Genomic DNA, 21,353 nt, shown 5'->3' with positions numbered 1-21,353 from the left:
CCACATTCCCCAGTTCCTGTCTATTAGGATGTAATTGGCCCTTGCACAATTAAGCACTCTCGTCCGAGGGCCATTGCCCACGACTACTTGAAATCTTATGGAGTTATGGTCACTAAGCCCAAAATGCTTTCCTACTGAAACATCAATCACCTGTCCTGGCTCATTTTCTAATACCAAGTCTAGAATGGCCTCCTCTCTGGTTGGATTGTCAACATACTTTCTCAAAAAGCCCTCCTGGACACATTTAACAAACTGCTCTCCATCTGAGCCCCTGGGTCTAAGGGAGACCCACCCTTTCCATTCCTGAGCTCCAACCATAATTCCTCACTGCAAGATGCCTCTGATGTGTCCTCCCTCAAAACAGTTGTGATGTGGTCCCTAAATCAGCAAAGCAATTCCCCCACCCCTTTTGGTTCCCTTTCTGTTCCGTCTGAAACAGCGATATCCTGCAATGTTAAGCTGCCAGTCTTGTCCCACCTTTAACAAGGTCTCAGTAATGGCAATAACATCATAATTCCATGCAGTAATCTATGTTTTTAGTACATCTGTCTTACCTGTTATACTTCTTGCATTGAAGTAAATGCACTCCAGACTCCCAGTGCCTCTGAGCCCTGCAAATTCCCTCTGCCTGCTCTTACTCTGCACTATGTGTTTCTCAGTCTCTCTTTTGTCCCCAGTCCTGCACTTACTAGCCTGTTGTTCTGGTCCCACCCCCCGCCACACTAGTTTAAATGCTTCTGAAGAGCTCTAGCAAACCTTCCACCCAGGATATTGGTGCCCCTCAGTTCAGGTGCAACCCGTCCTTCTTGTACAGGTTCCATCTTCCCCACAAGATGATCCATATATCGAAAGCCCTCCCTCCTACACCAGCTCTGTACCCACGTGTTCAACTGTACTCTCTCTCTGTTCCTAATCTCACTAACCTGTGGCATGGGTAGTAATCCTGAGACTAATCCTGCTGTTTAGCTCCCTACCTAACTCCTTGAATTGTCTTTGCTAGACCTCTTCCTTCTTCCTACCTATGTCATCAAAACTAATGTTTTGATTTCGCTGGCAATTGGACATATAAGAATTGACATATTTCAGCATTATCTGCTTTGCTGCTTAAAGTCTACCACCTACCTGACATTTTTGACGCAATGGTCGTAGTTCTTTGATGACAGGAGCCAGTGCAGTCTTTTTTTCAGAAATAAGGGCATTGAGTTTCTTTATCTGTAGAAATGTCACCAAAAACAAAAAAAAAGTAGTACTGTGCATAATCCCTATTTTCCCACAATCAGAGATGTAAAGTTAATTTGTAGTTACTCAAATTTCAGCAATGCAATGCATTTTGAACTCAATATTTTCCTTTTTGTTGTGAACTCTTATAGGCCACATGTACATCTTATTAATATTAAATTCAAAGTAGGGAAAATAAAACTAATCTACAATATAGCACGTAGCTAAAAACATAACCCCATACAAGCTAATTTAAGTCACTGCTCTGCTGTTCTTATGTAAGGAGTACATGATAGGTACAAAAACAAAGTTGCTGGAAAAGCTCAGCAGGTCTGGCAGCATCTGTGAAGAAAAAAACAGAGTTAACGTTTCGGGTCCGGTGATCCTTCCTCAGAACTATGACAGGTAGTTGTTTTTGGTGCTCTGTGTGCGTGCGTGCATTCCAGAGAGATGTCAGTGTAAGAAGGATATTTGGACAGGAGAGAGATTAGGACTGACTCATCCATTGCTAAGAATTTTAAAAATCATTTCAGCAATCTTTTCTTGGAAGTGTAAACAAAGCCCAGGAATACAGGTAAAGTTTTGGAAATTGCATGAATGCATTCATGGGTTAAATGTAACATTTTTAAGTAAGGGCAGTTCTATTCACATTAGGGTATTCACAACTGAAGGCAGACTTAGCAATGCTCTGCTGCATTCTTATGATGCATGCTGGTGATCTTTTGTTGGGGAGGGGCACCAATGACTTTGAAAAACAGATCATCAATTGAATTAGGAAGGAATTCAAAATAGGCAGTCAAGCTTCAGGAGCTTTCAAACATGTGGGTTTGGAAATTAGCAGGGTGAGTCATGTATAATTCTAAAACTCAAGTCTTAGTTGGAAGTGATCAATTTGATTGCAATTATATATACAAGATCTGGACAGAAAGATGAAGCTACTATTAAGGATGAGATGGAAAGGCAGAGGAATCTCGACAGAGCTCAACTGATCTGGGAAACAGAGCAGAGTAGATACAAGTTTTGATGTGTTGTAACCTAACCTGGCCATGAAAAATCCAAAGGCGGAAGCTACCTTGAGAGTGAAAACACTTCATAAAAAATTAAAATAGAGCATTGTATGCCAAAGTTGTCAGCTTTGAATGATCCCAATAATATGACATTAACCATCTTTCGTGATGCCTCACATCTTTGTGACAGATTTTCCAGTGCAAGAGCATTTGTGATATTCCTTGTGGAAGAAATGGGAAAAGTTGTCCCTCAGTTTGGAAGGCAAAGAAAAAGCATGGCAAATAGTACATTAGCTGCTGAAAGTCTGCCTCTCTTTGATGCTGTTGACATGGCATATAATTTGACTAAGATCTTACAGGAAATGCTATGTGTAAAACAGACTGAAAGAACAAAATCAACAATGTTAAGAAATCTCCAAGTTTAATAAGGTAGATACTCGATGTCAACCATCAGATCGTTTCACAGAGCGGATTGCCTCCCCAGAAAAAAAAAACTGTTTAAGCTTCTGAAAGAAGCATGTCTCGCCATTTAACAGTGGGAATATGAAATTGTGCTTTACCAAAAAAAAAAAAAGATTTTATATAAAAGCAATTTTATTTTTTCTTAAAAGAAAGGGAGTCTCTCAGAGTTAAGAATCAGGTCCTTTAAGGCTCAAACAGATCACGTCCAGAGTTGATTGAGAGCAGGTGATGTTTGTTTGACTTTGGTATTTTGTATTGTCAATATCACCCAGTGGTTGAGGTAATGGACTTGAAACTCATTGGGGTCTCCCCACACAGGTTTGAATCGTGCTGACTATGGTTCTCAATCTTGCTGATTTTGAGGAATCTTGTGGTGCAGTGGTACTATCCCTACCTCTGGGCCAGAAGGTACTGGTTCAAGTGCCAGCTGCTCTAGAGGTTTGTCATAACATGTCTGAATGGGTTCATTAAAAGTATCTACCTCCTGCGTTTAATATGTACCCTTAGTGTAGTTTAATATGATAACTGATATCATTTAAGAGCTGAGTTTCGAGAGCTCTTCTGATGCAGTGTCAGCATCTCTACTTCTGATCCAGGAGATCAAAATTTGCTTGCAGATATTACTACACTTATACAACGAGCTTGCTTTAAGTCAATTCACGAATAAACCATGTCACTATATCACAAATGCATGTGGAAACATAACCAGTTTTGATATGCACTAAATGACCTTCACCGTATTTTTTTCCTTTTATTGAAAATTCAACAGTGAGTTAATTCCCAAGTTCTAAACTAATTTGCTAATTAATTGAATGACCGCAATGGAGCTGCAAGGGAAATACATGCTTTCTTTTAAAAATCAAAACAAAATATATTATTACCTGACAGTTTCAACTTCATGCAAAAGTACAAATTGTAAAGAACAATACAACAAAAAAATGTGTTACATTAGAATATGAAGACATCGTACACTGATTCAAATGTGTTACAATGTAACCTAGCTTTGAAGCGTTCTACAGTGGAGTAACTGTCATGTTTGGCCTATTCAACTTGACATGCATTTCAATTTTTTATGACCTTAAATAATTACATGTACCGTAAATAGTAAGAGCAAATGATGGAAGATGGAGAAATTGAATTCAATAATACCACTTGAATAAGATGGCTAGTCACTATGGAAATGTACCCTGAACTGTGGAAAACAGTTTTCAGGAAGTTGGAAAGAAAATTTACGATAAAAAAACAAGCTTATGAATTAACTTCTAATAGTTTAAACCTCAAGAGGTCATGAATAATTAGTCTATAGTACTATGATAGCAAACACTCATTCCACTTGTTTGCTTCAGAATTCGATGATTATGGATAATAAATGCTGAGGCATTGAAGTGATCTCATACAATCTGTTACCATGCTGTCACATAAATCAGACAGAAATAAAGTTGTTTAATTTTAAATTAGCTGATCTTTGCATGTTTTATTAAATGAAAACTGATCAGTCAAGTGCATTTTCTATGCTCAGTGCAAACACCAAGGCAAGTCAAACTCAGCCAACTGGTCAGACCTCTAACCTTCTTCACCTTGGGTCACCCTGTTCAGAAGTGAAATCATGAAGGGAAAGTAGTATCCAAAGTTCAATCCTTCCTCAATGAATTCCACTCATTCTCATCAAGAAAGGATTGGACACTGGACACCACTTTTCCAATCACGATTTTAGTTCACTTCATTGCAAATTAGCTTCACATTATTACATTGAGAAATTTCACACATTTGTTCTCTAGCCACTGGCCTACAGTTTTGGAAGGCATCTCCAGAATAAAATATAAATTATTTTAACTCAATATATTTTTACGAATAAGTTTATTGGCCAAATTACTTGATTTCATGTCTCTATTAAAAATGAATGGAATTGATGTGCTCTATTTCCTGTGATAAAGTGTTATAATGAAGGTTTAAATATAATCATAGGTATTATTGGAAAAGGTAGATCAAACTCCCTAGCATTTTCTCTTTGTTTTCATCAACAAAACATTCAGCTAAGTGTTAAGAAATGCCATCAGTAAAACCACTAACAGCATTCAGTAATACTAATTAACTTGATATGTTCTTTTATATATGCATCAAAACCCTTATTTTCCTATGAATGGGTATTGAAGTATGAAATATAATATGGGTGCTTAAATGAGAAAAAAATAATTTTTGTCATACTTTTAAAGCTGCTCAAGAAAGTGAATTGTCAGCTTTGCATCTAAAGACTTGACTCTCACCAAGAAAGGTTTAATGTGAAAGAAAAAGCAGAATATTGTTATGTTTCCCAGAGGCATTAAGATAAAACTAGGTTTTGGATCATTCAAATAAATGACAACTTAGCTTATACAGTGCTATACGTTAACATATTTCAAGCATGTTTCAACCAAACAACAGATTATGTTGGAAGTACACTTGCTAAGAAGTAAAATGGCACTGTGAATAGCAAGTGATTAGAATGTGAATTTTTTTTCCCCATACCATGATCAAATGGTCAATTCTTTCATTTTTTTTTTTAAATCCTGTAATTTCAAAATCAGGCTATCTAAAGGAGTGGTCATCACAACTCAGGCTAGAGAGGGAGGAGATTTAAGAGTTACAAAAAATTCTATTATTACGGTTTTGTATGAAGTGACTCAAAAGAAATCATTTATTGAGAAGATAACCTTAATAATTTCTTCAAAATATGGAAGGTTTTAAACAATGCCACATCTATTGATGGGGACTGCTAGCATTAATTTCACACTCTGCAACAGGTTTTGTTAGTTTTAACTCTGAGATCAATAACATTTTGTTAAGCAAAGGTATTGAGAGATATGGGTCATAGGCAGGTTTTTGGGTTAAGATCACAAATCAGCCATGATCTCATTAAATGATAGAACAGGCTTGAGGGGCTGAAGGACCTACTCATATTCTTATGTTTTTATTCTAATGTGTAAAGAGATGGAATTTTACATGAGAAAAGGCAACACATGTCTCAGTTTATAGTATGGCTTGGGCAAAAATAAAGCATTTTCATCTAATTATATATTTAAACTGAGGGACATAAATACTAAGTTGATTCCAAAGTGCCAATGTGAAAACATTACAAGCATATTTTGGCTGGCAGCATTTCTTTATACGAAATATTAAAACAAATTTAATTAGATGGATTAATTGTTGGGAGGGTAGGAGAATTATGCATAGTGAATTGATATAATAGGTTAACAACTAGCAATATGTTATCTACTGGGTAGAAAAAGGAACAGGCATAATACCATAATAGTAATTTTCTTTTTTGCAAATCGTAACACAGTCCTTCATTAATGAGCAACTACTTCATAAATGTTAGGTTTTATAAAAATATAGATCACCATTTCAGACATTTCATCAAGAGTTCGTCCTTTCACTTCATCCAACTCGCTCTTCAATGCGGATACCCTCTCCAGTTCCTCCTGAGTATCACTGAAGCCTGTAATACCATGCTTAGCTTCGAAGGCTTGCTGTGAACACAAATCATTTGAAAAAAGTATGAAAATGGAGTTGGCCATTTATGTCATAAATAAGTATGTGTCATCAGTTCCAGATCAGGAGCTTGTACATTTATTTATAGGGCGCTGAAAATTCCAATAATTTGAAGTGCTTGGCATAGATTGCTTCGAAAATTAATCGTATTCTTCCATTTCAACGGAAATATTATAACCACTATTAGTTAGTTAACAGCCATTTTAAATAGCTGTAGTAAATGTAAGAGACAGCCCTTTTGTACCATGTGGGAGACAGTAGGTCTGATTCTGAATTCAGTGTACATCTTTATTCAGGTTCATCTTGTGGAGCTTACTGAGCCTGTAAACCCAGCAACTGTAGTGAGGATAAATAACTGACAGGAGGTGCTGTCGATATGAAGACCCAGAATTCAACAGACCAGCAGCAGATCTGAGAGAGACTCAGGAGCAGCAGTACTGAGGTTAAAAAGAGCAGTGAGAGTGGCCAAATGGGAAAAGGCTTTGGAAATCTGAAGTACAAAGGGACCAAGGTGTCCCAGTTCAGGATTTCTTAAGGTTAATATGCAGGCTCAATTAGCAAATAGGAAGTTAGAATACAAGAGCAGAGATGTGCTGCTGAGGCTGCATAAGGCCCTGGTCAGACTGCATTTGGAATATTGAGAGCAGTTTTGGGCCCCATATCTAAGGAAGGATGTGTTGACCATTGAGATAGTCCAGAGGAAGTTTACAATGAATGATCCAGAGATGAAGGGCTTGTGGACTCTGGGTTTGTACTCGACGGAGTTTAAAAAGATGAGTGGGGATTCTCATTGAAACTTACCGCATATTTCGAGGCCTTGATAGAATGGACATGGAGTTGTTCCACTAGTAGGAGAGACTAGAACCAGAGGGCACAGCCTCAGAATGAAGGGATGACTTTTTAGAACTGAGGAGGAATTTCTTCAGCCAGAGGGTGGTGAATATGTGGAAGTCATTGCCACAGAAGGCTGTGGAGGCCAAGTCATTGGAGTGTATTTAAAGCAGAGATAGATAGGTTCTCGATTAGTAAGGGGATCAGGGTTAGGGGCAAAGGTATGAGAATGGAGATGAGAAACATATGAGGCATGAGCAAATGGTGAGCAGATTCAATGGACCAAACAGCCTAATTCTGCACTATTACCTTATGATCTAAAAACACGAGGCTTAGAATCAAATTAAGAGGTAGAAGGCTAAAAGGAGAGTTGAGGAGAAGGTTTTTCACCCAGGGAGTCTGGAACTCATCACCTAAAACAGTGTTGAGTCAGAAACTCTTGTAACATTGAAACAATGTTTAGACATTCACTCACGTTGCCATTGCCTCCAAGGCTATAGGCCAAAAGCCAGAAAATAAGATTAGTGTCATCAGATTGTTGCTGACCAATGTGGACATCATGGGCCAAATGACCACCTGCTATTCTGTAAATGTCAATGAGACCAGAAAAAGAAAATTTCATAGGGACTCCATGTCCACTCAACTTTCAACTCCGAAAGCCTTTTAATGGAGTAAAGCATCCCAGAATAAACAGCAAACAAAATTTGACACGAGACCATGGAACAGCCTGTTATCATAGAGTATCTTAGTGGAGAGAATAGAGGTGGAGTTCAGGAATACAAGGAAGATTGAGAGGGGAAATGGTAGCTGGGCAGAGCTGCCAATGTTGGTACATGGAAAATCAGGGGTGAACAAGAAGCTAAAATGATCATGATGGTTGTAGCATTGGAGAAGTGAGGACATGGAGGTGTTTGAAAACAAGGAAGAGAAGTTTTAAAATTAATGTATTTCTGGATTAGGAGCCTGTAGGTCAATGAGCGTAGAGGTGATGAACGAAGGGGACTTAGTACATGTTAGGGTTGGAGCAAAGATTTAGCCGAGTTCAAATTTATAGATTGCAGCCTATTGTTTTGAGGGTTTAATGAGCCTGACTGTCTAAAGGATCTGCAATAACACAGATTATTAAACACTCAGGCTATTACAGTTATCAAATAAATTCCACTTCACATATTTTAGGATTTTTTGAAGAAGTTCTAAATATAACATACTGGAAATAATGCAACAAGGACAGATCAGTTTCAAAAATGTACTATTCTACAGTTCCATGAGAGAACAGAACAACATGAAGAACATGTAGCAAGTCAGTTTCCAGCAATATTTCTTTAGCAAACAATGACTAAATCTGTTTAAAAGTCTGAAAAAAAAACAAAACCATTAATAGAAAACTTTGCTTTTGGTACTACATTATCTCACTTTGAATGACGAGCTGGATTGGCATGGACAAATTGGGCCGAAGGATCTGTTTCCATGCTAGACAGCTCTGTGGCTCTATGACTCTCTTGTTCAGAAACAGATCTTCAGAAGAAAAATATAAATAGATTGAAGCTAATATTTATTCTGTGTAGCAGGTTAAGTTTTCAAAGAAGCAGAGCATTATGCTATGCAATTCAAATCTCTGTATAACCAAAATGAAATAAATATGGAAAAATTTAAATATTCAGCTATCTGAAAATATATTCTGCATGCACAAAGACAAAAAAACTATGAAATGCCAACTGTTAACAACTCATGCTTTTCTAGATAATCAGTGCAGTATTAATTAAAGGCATGGGAACTTGCAGGGATGACTGAAATGGTTTAATTGAAAGTTGTTTCACTTTACATGTTTGTCTCGGAATAGTCTTGATTTGGACAACGAATGTATTTAAAGTCAGGTTTTCATATTACCAGCTGCTGCTGAATGGCCTCATGTCGCAGCTTTAAAATTTCTTCAGTTCTCTGCAGCACACCATACTCTGCTCTGAGCTCTGCTAGTTCTTGACGTTTCTTCTTATAAACTGTGCTCTTACTCCGAAGCTTGCTGACATAGCGTTTGAACTAGAAATAATATAAATGAGAGGGAAATAAGTTAGTTCTGTCAGGGCTAAAAATAGATTTGGAAAACTAATGTTTCAGAGCTGCAAATAACAATTAAAAATGTTATTAGTTTCAGCACCAAAACCAATCTCAGTCTCTACAAAACAAGATAGACTGGCAATGCTAAATTCCAGAGTCTGAAGAGTTTATTAGACAACAGAGCAAATTCTACAAAAAGTGTCCTGGGTGTTAATATTACAAGTAGTTAGCTAAGTAGGATTAATGGATTAACTGATAGGGTAGAAGTGCAGGGGATGTGGTTAGCTCAGTTGGCTGGACAACTGATTTGCAGTGATGGTGATGCCAACAGCGTGGGTTTTTTCTGTACTGGCTGAAGTTATCATGAAAGACTCTACTTCTCAACCTCTCCTGTCATCTCAGGCATGGTGACCCTTCGGTTAAACTACCCCAATCATCTCTCTCTGATGAGAAAGTAACTCTGTGGTCTGGTATGACTATGGTGACTTTATTTTCAGATATAAAAGGGAGAAACAGCGGGCTGGTATGTGGAAGGAGCTGTAAGACTATCTTGGTTCTGATCTGACACTGGGCAAAAATTGTCTGGTATTGCGAAGTTGGGTAGAGTTCTAGTGGATTGGAAGACAGGTCGTTAGAATGTTTGTGTAAAATGATAGGGATAGAGTGCATGGCCTCTTTACAAAATGATGTGCTTTTTCCAGTTTCGGAGATTAAAAAAAAAAGGGTCTGCGAGCAGCAGCAGGCACAGAGAGTTCCTGAAATTAAAACATCTGTATCAAAAGGTTGCACGGTTAGCAACCTGGGTAGCAGTCTTGTTTTGTTATTAAGGCAACCAGTTTGAATCAGCAAAAAATTTAAATCAGGCACTTAGAGACTAAAAACCTATTAAATTTAAATCTGATGGTTTTGACAACCTAGGGTCAATCCTATTGTGAGGAATTGATAGGTCATCAAGGGTATAAAATAAGATGTCATCTGAAAATCAATATGAGAGCATCTGCCATCTGTTAGAGTTAACAACCAGCAGCTCGAAAGAGAAAATCACTGGTTCTCGTAGAATTTTCTAAGCTCTCAGAAAACCATCATCTGACTAAAGGTACAGCGGCACCCTTAGCTAATATTCCTGACACAAGAATTTGACGGAGAATGGCATTCCTGACTGAAGAACAGCAGAGAAGACACAGAACATTCTGGAAGACATATCCTGGCTGTAATTTTGAGAGACTAAGTTTTATGTTTTTTTTATTCATTTGGTTTATATAAGTGGGATTTGTATTTATTGGAAAGGAATACCATTAGAATTTTGTTTTATTTGGGAATAGTTATTAGTATTTGGGGAATTGTTAGGTTTGTTAGTAGTTCTGTTAGTTTGTTCACTGTTAGAGTTAGATAAATAAATTGTTACTTGTTGAATATAGAGGGACTATCAGGAGTTCATTTCATCTAACTTCCCCTTTACAACAGCTTGAGGATGACAGGCAGGTTATGCCACTTTTCACACTTCTTTTAACAGATTATAGGGCAGGTTGAGCCTCTCTGGGTGTTTTGGTTTTTAGTTATTGGGGCAGGGGTTCAACCTCCACTTTATAACACTAGCTACTGCTATGTGAAAGATTTGAAGGCAGAGTTTTCCTGCCACCCTCCAAAGAAGCTCAGTGATAGCTTATTATCATAATTAAAAACATGTAAATTACTTCATATACATTTATAAAGCATGGAATCTATAGTTCATAAACAAACTGATTATTTCATTGAACTTAATTGCCTTGATCTAACAAAGAAGCTCTCCATCTATAAATATATTTAACAAACAATATAATACAAGAGGTATATTCCATATATTCAAACAGACAGAAATGCTTTTTGTGCAATTTCTGCTTGGTTTTGTTTGCCACTGAAATAGTAATTCATGAAAAGGAAAATGTTGCTTTGAAAGCTTTCCCTTATAAACAAACCCTGTATTACATTTTCCACAGGTTCAAGATGCAAGAAGTTAAATCTACACCATGTATAGAATTGGCCGTTTGATTAGAATTATATCCTGTCTGTTTGTTTTTTTTAAAAAAATTCATTTTTGGGATGTGGGCATCACTGGCTGGCCAGCATTTATTGCCTGTCCCTAGATGCCCTTGAGAAGGTGGTGGTGAGCTGCCTTCATGAACTGCTGCAGTCCACCATCTGTGTGTTGACCCATAATGCCGTTAGGGAGGAAATTCCTGGAGTTTGACACAGCAACAGTGAAGGAACGGCGATATATTTCCAAGTCAAGATGGTAAGTGGCTTGGAGGGGAACATGAAGGTGGTTGTGTTGCCATATGTCTGCTGTCCTTGTCCTTCTAGATGGAAGTGGTCATGGGTTTGGAAGATGCTGTCTGTGGATCTTTGGTGATTTTTTGCTGTGCATCTTGTAGATAAGTCGCACAGCTGTTATTGTGTGTCGGTGGTGGAGGAAGTGGATGTAGTGTCACTCAGGTGGACTGCTTTGTCCTGGATAGTGTCAAGCTTCTTGGGTGTTGTTGGAGCTGTATTCCATCACAATCCTGACTTGTGCCTTGTAGATGGTGGACAGGCTTTGGAGAGGCAGGAGGTGAGTTACTCACCTCAGTATTCCCAGCCTCTGTCCTGCTCATGTAGCCAGAGTTTATGCGGTGACTCCAGTTGTGTTTCTGGTCAATGATAACCCCCAGGATGTTGATAGTGGGAGATTCAGTGATGGTAACACTACTGAATATCAAGGGGCGGCGGTTAGACTATTGGTGGTCTCTAATTGGTGACGGTCATAGCCTGACATTAGTGTGGCATGAATGTTACTTGCCACTTGTCAGCCCAAGCCTGAGTATTGTCCAGATCTTGTTGCATTTGAACATGGACTGCTTCAGTATCTGAGGGGTCGCAAATGATGCGGAACATTATGCAATCATTGGTGAACATCCCCATTTCTGACCTTATGATGGATGGAAGGTCATTGATGGAGCAGCTGAAGATGGTTGGGCCTAGGACACTACCCTGAGGAACTCCTGCAGAGGTGTCCTGGAGCTGAGATGACTGACCTCCAACAACCACGACCATCTTCCTATGTGTCCGTATGACTCCAACCATCGGAGAGTTTGCCCCTAATACCCATTGAAGCCGCTCTCAGTCAATCGCAGCCTTGATGTCAATGGCTGTCATTCTCACCACACCTCTGAAATTCAGCTCTTTTGTGCATTTTCGACCCAAGGGTGTAATGAGGTTGGACTTGAACTCAAGTTTCCTGGCTCAGATTTAGGAACACTATCACAGCACTACAAGAGGTCTTGCTCCTCCATCCAAGTGTTTTTTTTTAAATTAACCTGTTCAGAGATGTTATGACACATTGCTGGAACAGGTGGAACTTGAACCCAGGCTTTCTGGCTTAGAGGTAAGGTACTAACACTGCATCACAGAATCTTCTTCCTACATCTGAGTAGCTGCAACATGAATATTCCTTCCATTGCCATAACAATCTTTATATTAGCTGAAAAGATAGTTGGTCCTAGTTGACAAGATAATCTCAGAATCCCAGAAGTTCTACATGATGAATAAGTGGTAGGGAGCAGGTCACACACATCAACCAGATGTGATTTACCTGGTGGATGTTAACACAAAACAATTGAAGGTCCAGTCTTCTATCATTGGGATGACTGACAGCAGGATTCAAACCCTGTATCTGTTAGTTCAGAGGTGGGAAAATTACTATTAATTCAAAGGTCAGCTCTATCAGTGGATGAATGGAAGAATTTGAGTACAATTCATTGAAGGTATCCAAGGCATAAATCACCCATTTCTAATGTTATTACCATTATAAATCTATGGAATTGCAGAAAAAGTCCTTATCCTGGGTTAAGCTGGCAGAGTTTAACAATTTTAATGTGTAAAGTCAGAAGTACATTAATAAAGTCCAGAATCTACAGAGGCATTTTTCCCATTTCCATCATGATTGACTACATCTTCTCCTGCCTTGATCCTAAGCTCAGGAATTCCCTACGTAAACCTTTATACCTCTCTAACCAGCGTTTCTCCGTTAAAACATTCCTTAACATCTACTTCTGTGACCGTTTTTGATCACCTTTCCTGATATTTCATGTGGCTCAGTGGCAAACCTTTCTGGGTAATGCTCCTGCAAAGCTCTCCTTAGAATGCCTTACCACATTAATAACACTTCTTTAACACAATATGATGTCCGTGTTGTGAATGTAAAAGCAATTGATTTTTACATTTTCCCAAAATCAGATGTAGTCCTTCAGCAAAAATAAATGTGTTCTCTCATCACTCTATACTTTTACATTAAGCAGGGAATTCCAGCATAGCGCATAAGACATTACAATGGTATTCAAATATTCTGGATGACTAAAGGCAATTGAAAGGGCACCACATGACACACTGTAGACGTTATCTTCCAATTGGCACAGTTGGGGCTTTTAACCAGCCAGCCTCAAATTAACAACAACATAGAACAAATAAAAGGAAAGCAAGTTTTAATGTATTATACAAAACCATTTCTTGAATTTTGAATTTTCCAGCAGAAACATTCTAATGGTATAGTAGCAGATTGATTAAAAAAAAGAAATACGGAAATACTGAGGTAAGTCTATGATCTTTACATAATTTTAAGAGTTTTATGTTTTGAATTAATTTATAAACACATTTCCTAGGGATATTATCCTTCCTCTTTATATATGAGAGGAGCGAAGCCTGCAGCTAAGGGAAAGAACAAATGAATCTTCCCAAGGAACTACAATGACACCAACAGCTGTGCTGGGAATCACTATTTAGTTTTGCCCCTCCTTCATCATGGAAATTCATGTGCCCTTTGCCAACAGCAACGCTATGCAAAAGAAGCACATCCATATGCTAATTGTTTATTTTAATTAGTGCCATTTAATTCTTAAAACCTTCATATGCCTTTTGAAGAATGCTACAGTTGATCTCTTCAGCCCTGTACTGTATTCTCCTGCATTAGGAATTATTTCTCCCAACACTTTTGAAATTCTTTTCACCCTCAGCTATCCAATTATTTCTCTTAATTGCCAAATGCTTCCTTTCTTTATGCTGTAAATTTTACCTCAGACTCTCATTTGTCCCTCTCCAGTTGGTATAAAAGATCTTACAAAACTATTTCAAATAAGACCAGGGAATTCCCTGTGGTGTCAAGGACAAATATTCATTCCTTAATTAACACCCCAAAACAGATATTGTGATCATTACCACATTGCGATTTGTGGGAGCCCACTGTACCTATGTTGGCAGTAGAGCATTTGGGATGTCCTGAAGTTTTTAAAAGGTACCGTATATATGTGCAAGTATTTGTGCATGTTAAAGTAAAACTTAAATAGATAGAAACTTATAAACTGGTAATATGAAATTTGTATTTCCACTCCCAAAATGTATCAGTAGATATCTCATCATTCTGTTAGACATTAATAAACAGAGATCACATCATAAAATACTCAAAGGTTGTTAGCAGTTCAGAAGAGAGATGTGCTCTCTAGATTTTCAATGAGTAATTTTCAATTCTCCAAAACAACCTTGATCACTGATGCTTCTTTTCACATGCATGCTAATAACTGTATCATTAGTATATTTAAATAAAAGTGTCAAAATTAAAATTCCAATTTCTCTCAAGAACATTTTGAAAAAAGCCAAGGCACTCAAATCTTCACAAGATGAAGGGCCATAACCTTCCTCCTTTAAATTTCTATTATCACACAAATTACATGTTGAGTAATTTCATCTATGTTCGACACAAATATACTGTACAACCAGAAGCAATTTCAAATTAATGCTCTGCAGTAGGAACTTAGAGGCAGAAACCAATGGAAAATAGCAATGGCACACAGACTCATACAAGAGGTTAACAGTGGGGTCAGGAAGGCAATTAGATAATTACATTTAATCACTGAAAAGTTTTTTGTGCTATTATCTTCATTAAGGTTTTGAAATGAAAAACACAATTTTTTCACAGGCTTGGACTTAATATTGTTATCCAGGCATGTGAAGTTGCTTCAAACTGTGCAATCTGAAAATATTTAATGTTGCTAAATTCCCAGGATGTATTTCTCATCTTGATTGGACATTAATTTTCAAAATTAAACAAGTTGAATTTTGAAGGAGACAGAAAACCATTCTTCAGCCTTTAATTACAGATATCCAGAAAATGCAAATATGCTAGTCACTGAAATGTTGGAAAGATAATTTTTTAAAAAAAAGGAAAGCAAAAGAAAAATCAACAGATGGATTGCCTTTTCTCATCAACTTGAATAAGAAAAAGGGAAAAATATGTGCAATGGCTGGACAAAAGTATAAATAAAATGCAAGTTAGGATGAGAAGGGAATTATCAAGGATTGCAGGGCACATTCTTCCCAGAATCCCTACCATCACCTTTCTCTGACATACCATTGACCTTTCAACTGAAGGAAAGAACAAAAAGCCAGCGAAAGAAGAGGACGAATAGATAAGCACAGAAATACTGTGGAGTGAGAAACTGCCAATGGAAGCCACCAAAAAGAAACAATAGTTAACAAACATATGTAAATTTACTGTATGTAATGTCATAAGACATTCAACAATTGTTTTTATAAAAGGAAGGTAAAGATGGGGGAGGGGTAGGGGAAGGGATGGATGAGGGAGGAAAGGGAAGGGAAGAAGTTGGGAAGGATCTGTCTTAAATCTGAGATGACTGGGAGGGGATGTAGTCTGTACAGCTGCTAATCAAATTGCAAAGTAAAAACAGAAATTGTTTGAAAAGGTCATCGGGTCTGGCAGCAACTGTGGACAGAAATCAGTCTTAATGTTTCATATCCAGTTATCCTCCCTCAGAACTCCATGTGCTCACTCAGTAGCTCACTGCTGAGCTTTTCCAGCAATTACTGTTTTTTGTTTCTGATTTCCAGCATCTGCAGTGTTTTCAGTTTTTACAATGTTGAATGTAATTGTTACCCTTTTATTAGCAAGTTCTATGCATCTTCGTTTGTTCAAACCCTCAACATGTAAATGCAATCAAACAAGACTACATCCTCAGGTGTCAAAAGACAGCCATTTTCTCACAACAGTTTAACACATTTGATTTCTTCTATAACAATGCTATATATTAATACTTCAAATTACAGTTGCCTATTCAGGATCCAAACTGCTAAACACATGGCAATAAATAAAGCTGTACTAAGTCTTTGGAATTCCTCTCTCTTCCCATTAGTTGAATTGAATGCCACATAAATTTGAAGGTTAAAAAATAGTGCAGCTGAGGCAATGTAGGCAGATTCCAAACTGCTACACACCAATACTTGTTTCATCAATGGTGGTTCAGGTAATACGTATACTTTTTCAACGTTTTATGTCAATGCTTAGAATATCATTTTATGAAGGCACATTGATGTATAAGGTTAGAATGTCAGCAGTTTACTCAGTTATAAAGGAAAGTTCTTCAAATAGCTACTGGATTTTATTAGCTCTGTTTCCAAACTCAGACAACAGCTCATTGATGCTCCAACTTATGTACATCACTGTTACCCTGTTTTTGGACCTTTGGCCTTGACTCTGGACTCCTTCCTATCAGCTATTTTCCGTTTTTAAATATTAATTTTTTATGTAAATGGAGCTTGAGTAACCTCACAAATTCATTTGTTTGTGTGTTTTGGTTGCTGCTTCGGACCGGAGTTCATCATTGCATTTACATTTTCTTTTTCCTACCTTTTTCTTGTTCCTCCAAGGCCCATATATTCTATCATCAAGCTTCCTTTCACTTCTCCACTCTCAGGTGCTCTGTCCTCCCTATTCTCTGAAGTGCCTCTTTTGACAGTCATTGACTTTGCTGCTCTTGCAAACATCTCAGGCTTAATTCTCATCTAGGTAAGCAGATAGCAGGGTGAGGGGGAGGGTGATTGTGAGTGGCGGAGAAGAACTGGAGACTTAAAACTTAAGAAAAGGGCAGTGTGGTGGCAGTATGATTAGCACTGCTGCCTCATGGTGCCAGAGACCTGGGTTCAACAAGTTTGCACATTCTCCCAGTGTCTGCATGGGTTTCTGCTGGGTACCTCGGTTTCCTCTCACAGTCCAAAGGTGTGCAGGTTAGGTGGAATGGCCATGCTAAATTTCCCCCTAGTGTCTAGGGATGTGCAGGCTAGGTAGATTATCCACGGTAAATATGGGTTTAAAGGGATAGGGTGGGGGCGAGTCTGGGCGATATGATCTTTGAACGACCGGAGCAGACTCGATGGGTCGAATGGCTTCTACCTGCACTGTAGGGATTCTACAATTCCTTCTGTGTCTTTCTTGATATCCTTAGAAGGGGTCACTGATGCATTCAGTTCTGGCTTATTATGTGCAGCAACCCTGAGTGGTCTATCCCCTTCTCTCAAACACATTCTCATTTAATGCACCCCTTCAGGGCTAATGTTGACAATCTAATTCCTGTCGAATTCAGCCCTCTCACTGTTGAACCTCTTAACTATCATCACTCCTCTATGCATCAATAATGTCTGTCCAATGAATAAAGCTTCTCTGCCTGTATCTATATTATACCCTTTGCCCTATCAAGACCAATATGACGGCACTGTGTTGTTTGTCACTAAATCACACCTGACCTGACCTCAGGCATTTTCTCCTCCTTTGAGCATCTCACCTTATTCTGTCCCACTCACTTCTCATTCAAAATCATGATTCTCTTCTACCATCCGAAAGGTGCTAACAATTTATCCACTATTTTCCTCCTTAACATCTGCATCGAATGCTTCTCATCCCTGATTTGAATTGCTATTGTAACACATTATGTTTCCTCTCCTCTGAAGTCACATCCTCCCTAAATGTATCCCTCCATGTAAAATTCCCAACCCATATTCCTGCCCAGCCCTTTCAGCTTTCCGTCTCTCATGCTCTCTATTTGTATCCATCACAGGTGAGATTGTTTTTGACCACTTCTTTGAATCACCCTCTGCTCATATCCCCCTTCCACTCCCCAATCCTACTTATTTGTGTATATGTCCCTGGGGGAAAGAAATCCCCCATTTAAACTACAAACACACATATAGAATCCTAATGTGTTTAACTTTGGCCCTCTGTTCACCACAACATTTCTGCAATTATTGATTTACTCAACTGCACTCTCACCTCCGTCTTTGATGGTCTAGTCCCTAGTAAACCATTAATCTTTCTTCCTCTGACCATTGCCTTTGTGGATCTCACCTCTGCTTTCTTAAGTCCAGAAAACACAGATTTGTGGGCAATAGCTCAGCTAGCATTGCCAGATCTAGTTCTACCACACAAAAATGAGTGTTTGGTCTTGTTCACATCTCCAAAAACTATTATTCCAGGATTATTCCAGCTTCTTTTATGCACTGCAATCTGCTTAAATCCAAATCCCCTGTTTACTCCAACAATAAGTGCAAGGAGATCATGAAACTTTGTCATCATGATCAAGACATCCAATCAACTAGCTCTGCCACATCTATCCTTTCCACTGGCTAACCTGACCAAACGCCCACTAAAATTTTCCCAGTACTATTTACATCTCTTCAACTGCCATCCAGCATGCCCTCTCTGAGCTCAAGTTGTTCTTGAGACCCATCTCCTACATCCTTGACCCTTATCCGCTAATCCACTAAACTGCTGACCATCCAACCTTCCCATGATAGCTAACGTTGTTGATGGTTCTCTCCCTTCAGGCGTACAATGTTGGCTTTAAATTTGCTGCCAGCATTGCCTCTCTTCAACAAACAACCCCATACCATGATTGGAAACTACCACTCCATCTCCAACCACTCTGAATATCCCAGAACTCCATGCTTGAGTCCCCTCAATCAGGTTTCCATTCCTGCTAGAGAACTGAAACAGCTCTCATCAAAACCACAAATGACATCAAATAACTGTGTGCATGTAATGTATCCCTCCTCTCTCCCTCCTTGATTGATTGTAACCTTTAAAAAGGTTGACCACATCATCCTCTTCTAATATGCCTCAACTGTTGTGCACTTCACTGGGATTGCTGTCACCTAGATCCATTCTTATCTATTTAATCATGGCCACAGTACAAGTTAAAATCAATTCTCTTTCCAATAATATTCTGGTGACCGCCAGTCGATCTTTATATCTATTAGATTAGATGTGATCTTACTGAATGGTCCATGCTGACTATCCCTAATCAGACCTTTACTATCTAAACATTGGTTGATCCTGAACTTCAGTATCCTCTCCAATAATTTGCCTACCACTGATGTCAGACTCACTGGCCTGTCGTTCCCTGGCTTGCCTTTGCTACCTTTCTCAAACAATGGAACAGCATCAGTCACACTCTAGTCTTCTGGAATTTCACCAGTGGCTAAAGATGAAGCAGAAATCTCTGCAAGGGCCTCTGCAATTTTTTCCCTAGCCTCCCATAACATCGGAGGATGGACTTGATCAGACCCAGGGGGATTTATCTACCTTAATGCACTTTAAGAATGCAAACACCTCTTCTCTGGTAATATGTACATGGTCCAAGACAGCCCCACTTGTTTCCCTTATTTCCTTAGCATCTATGATTCTCTCCTCAGTAAATACTAAGGAGAAATATTCATTAAAAATCTCCCCCATCTCCCATGGCTCCACACATAGATGGCCATGCTGATCTTTAAGGGGATCTATTCTCGCCCCAGCCACCCTCTTACACTTAATACAGCTACAGAATCTCTTGGAGGTCTGCCAGATCCATCTCATACTCTCTTTTTGCTCTTCTGTTTCCCTCGTGTGTGCTCCAAGACATTTTATAGTCATTTGGGATTCACTTGAGCCTGATAGGTTAAACCCAATGTATGCCGCCTTCTTTTTCCTGACCAGAGCCTCAATATCCCTCATCAGCCAGGAATCCCTAAACCTGCCAGCTTTTCCCTTCACCCTAAAAGGGACATATTATCCCTGGACTCTCGATATCACACTTTTAAAAGCCTCCCATTTGCCATTTGTTCCTTTTCCTTCATAAAGAATCATCCAATCGATCTCTGCTAATGGCCGCAAAACTGGCCCTGCTCCAGTTCAGCACCTTAACCTGCGGACCTGTCCTATCTTTTACCATAACTATGTTAAAACTAAGAGAGTTATGGTCACTGGACCCAAAGTGCTCTCCAACTGACACTTCAGTCACTTGTCCAACCTTGTTTCCTAAGGAGGAGGTCTAGTGTTGCACCATCCCGAGCAGGGCCCTCTACATAACGATTTAGGAAACCTTTTTTGACACATTTGACAAATTCCACTCCGTTGGCCTTTTACACTCTGGGTGACCCAGTCAATTCAGGGGAAATTAAAATCTCCAATCAATACTACTCTATTATTCCTATAGGTATCTGCAATCTCTCTACACATCTGATCCTCTAGTACCCACTGACTATTTGGAAGTCTATAATACAGTCCCAACAGAGTGACCATCCCCTTCTTGTTTCTAAGTTCTAACCACATGGCTTCATTTGATGACCTCTTAAGAATATGCTCTCTAAGCACTGTAACTCCACTCTTTAAGAAGGGAGGCAAAGAGCAAATTATACACTGGCTAGCTTGACAGCGGTATTGGAAAAAGCTGCTACAGTCCATTACAAAACATGAAATAGCATAACACTTGGAAGACAGTGACAAGATCAGGCACAGCCAGTATGGATGTATGAAAGCAGGTCATGCTTGACAAACCTGCTGGAATTTTTTGAAGGTATAATAGTGGATGTGGTTTAGTCAGACTTTCAGAAAGCTTTCAATAAGGTCCAACATAAGAGATTAGCATACAAAATTAAATTGCATGGGATTGAAAGTTATGTACTGAAATAGATTGAGAACAGGATGGCAGACAAGAGGTGGAATTGAAATAACTCCACAGAGGCCAATGCCCCATCACTAAGTCACCCTTTATTTACATGAGGAGAGTCGTTTACACTGATCCAGCTCTGTCAGAACCAGGTCTGAGAATGAACAGGATGTCTGACACTTCTGTTTTCATCTATCAGCCAGGGGTCCCTGATTGGACCAGACGAACAGCTCCAATCAGCGAACTCATATTCTGAGAGGTCCATTTGGCTGACCTCGTTACAATCACTACAGGAATACACAGGCCTTTTTTTTCCCCTGAGTGGCAGGAGTGACTAGTGGGGTACTGCAGGGATCAATGCTTGGACCCCAGCTATTCACAATATATATTAATGATTTAGATGCTCAGTTTTGGTTTTGAAAGGGCACTCAGCTACTGCTTTTTTCCAACCTTGATTCAAACATGGGACAAA

General features: G+C 38.9%; 1 protein-coding gene across 2 annotated transcripts in view; it reads right to left on the bottom strand.

The window, feature by feature from the left end:
- ift81 (intraflagellar transport 81 homolog) overlaps positions 1 to 21,353 on the bottom strand; it is a 113,902-nt gene that overhangs the window by 34,943 nt on the left and 57,606 nt on the right. For both annotated transcript variants that reach the window (XM_048611627.1, XM_048611628.1), the window contains exons 12-14: positions 8,934 to 9,083; positions 6,065 to 6,193; positions 1,123 to 1,212 (exon numbers count right to left, since the gene is read on the bottom strand). In XM_048611627.1, the coding sequence (XP_048467584.1) occupies positions 1,123 to 1,212; positions 6,065 to 6,193; positions 8,934 to 9,083 (369 nt within the window). The remainder of the gene's footprint in view (positions 1 to 1,122; positions 1,213 to 6,064; positions 6,194 to 8,933; positions 9,084 to 21,353) is intronic.

The sequence above is a fragment of the Rhincodon typus genome, chromosome 24 (assembly GCF_021869965.1).
Source record: "Rhincodon typus isolate 14 chromosome 24, sRhiTyp1.1, whole genome shotgun sequence".
NCBI classification, from domain to species: Eukaryota; Metazoa; Chordata; class Chondrichthyes; order Orectolobiformes; family Rhincodontidae; genus Rhincodon; species Rhincodon typus.
The sequence above is the reverse complement of the archived record's forward strand: the minus strand, read 5'-3'. Positions and strand labels throughout refer to the sequence as shown.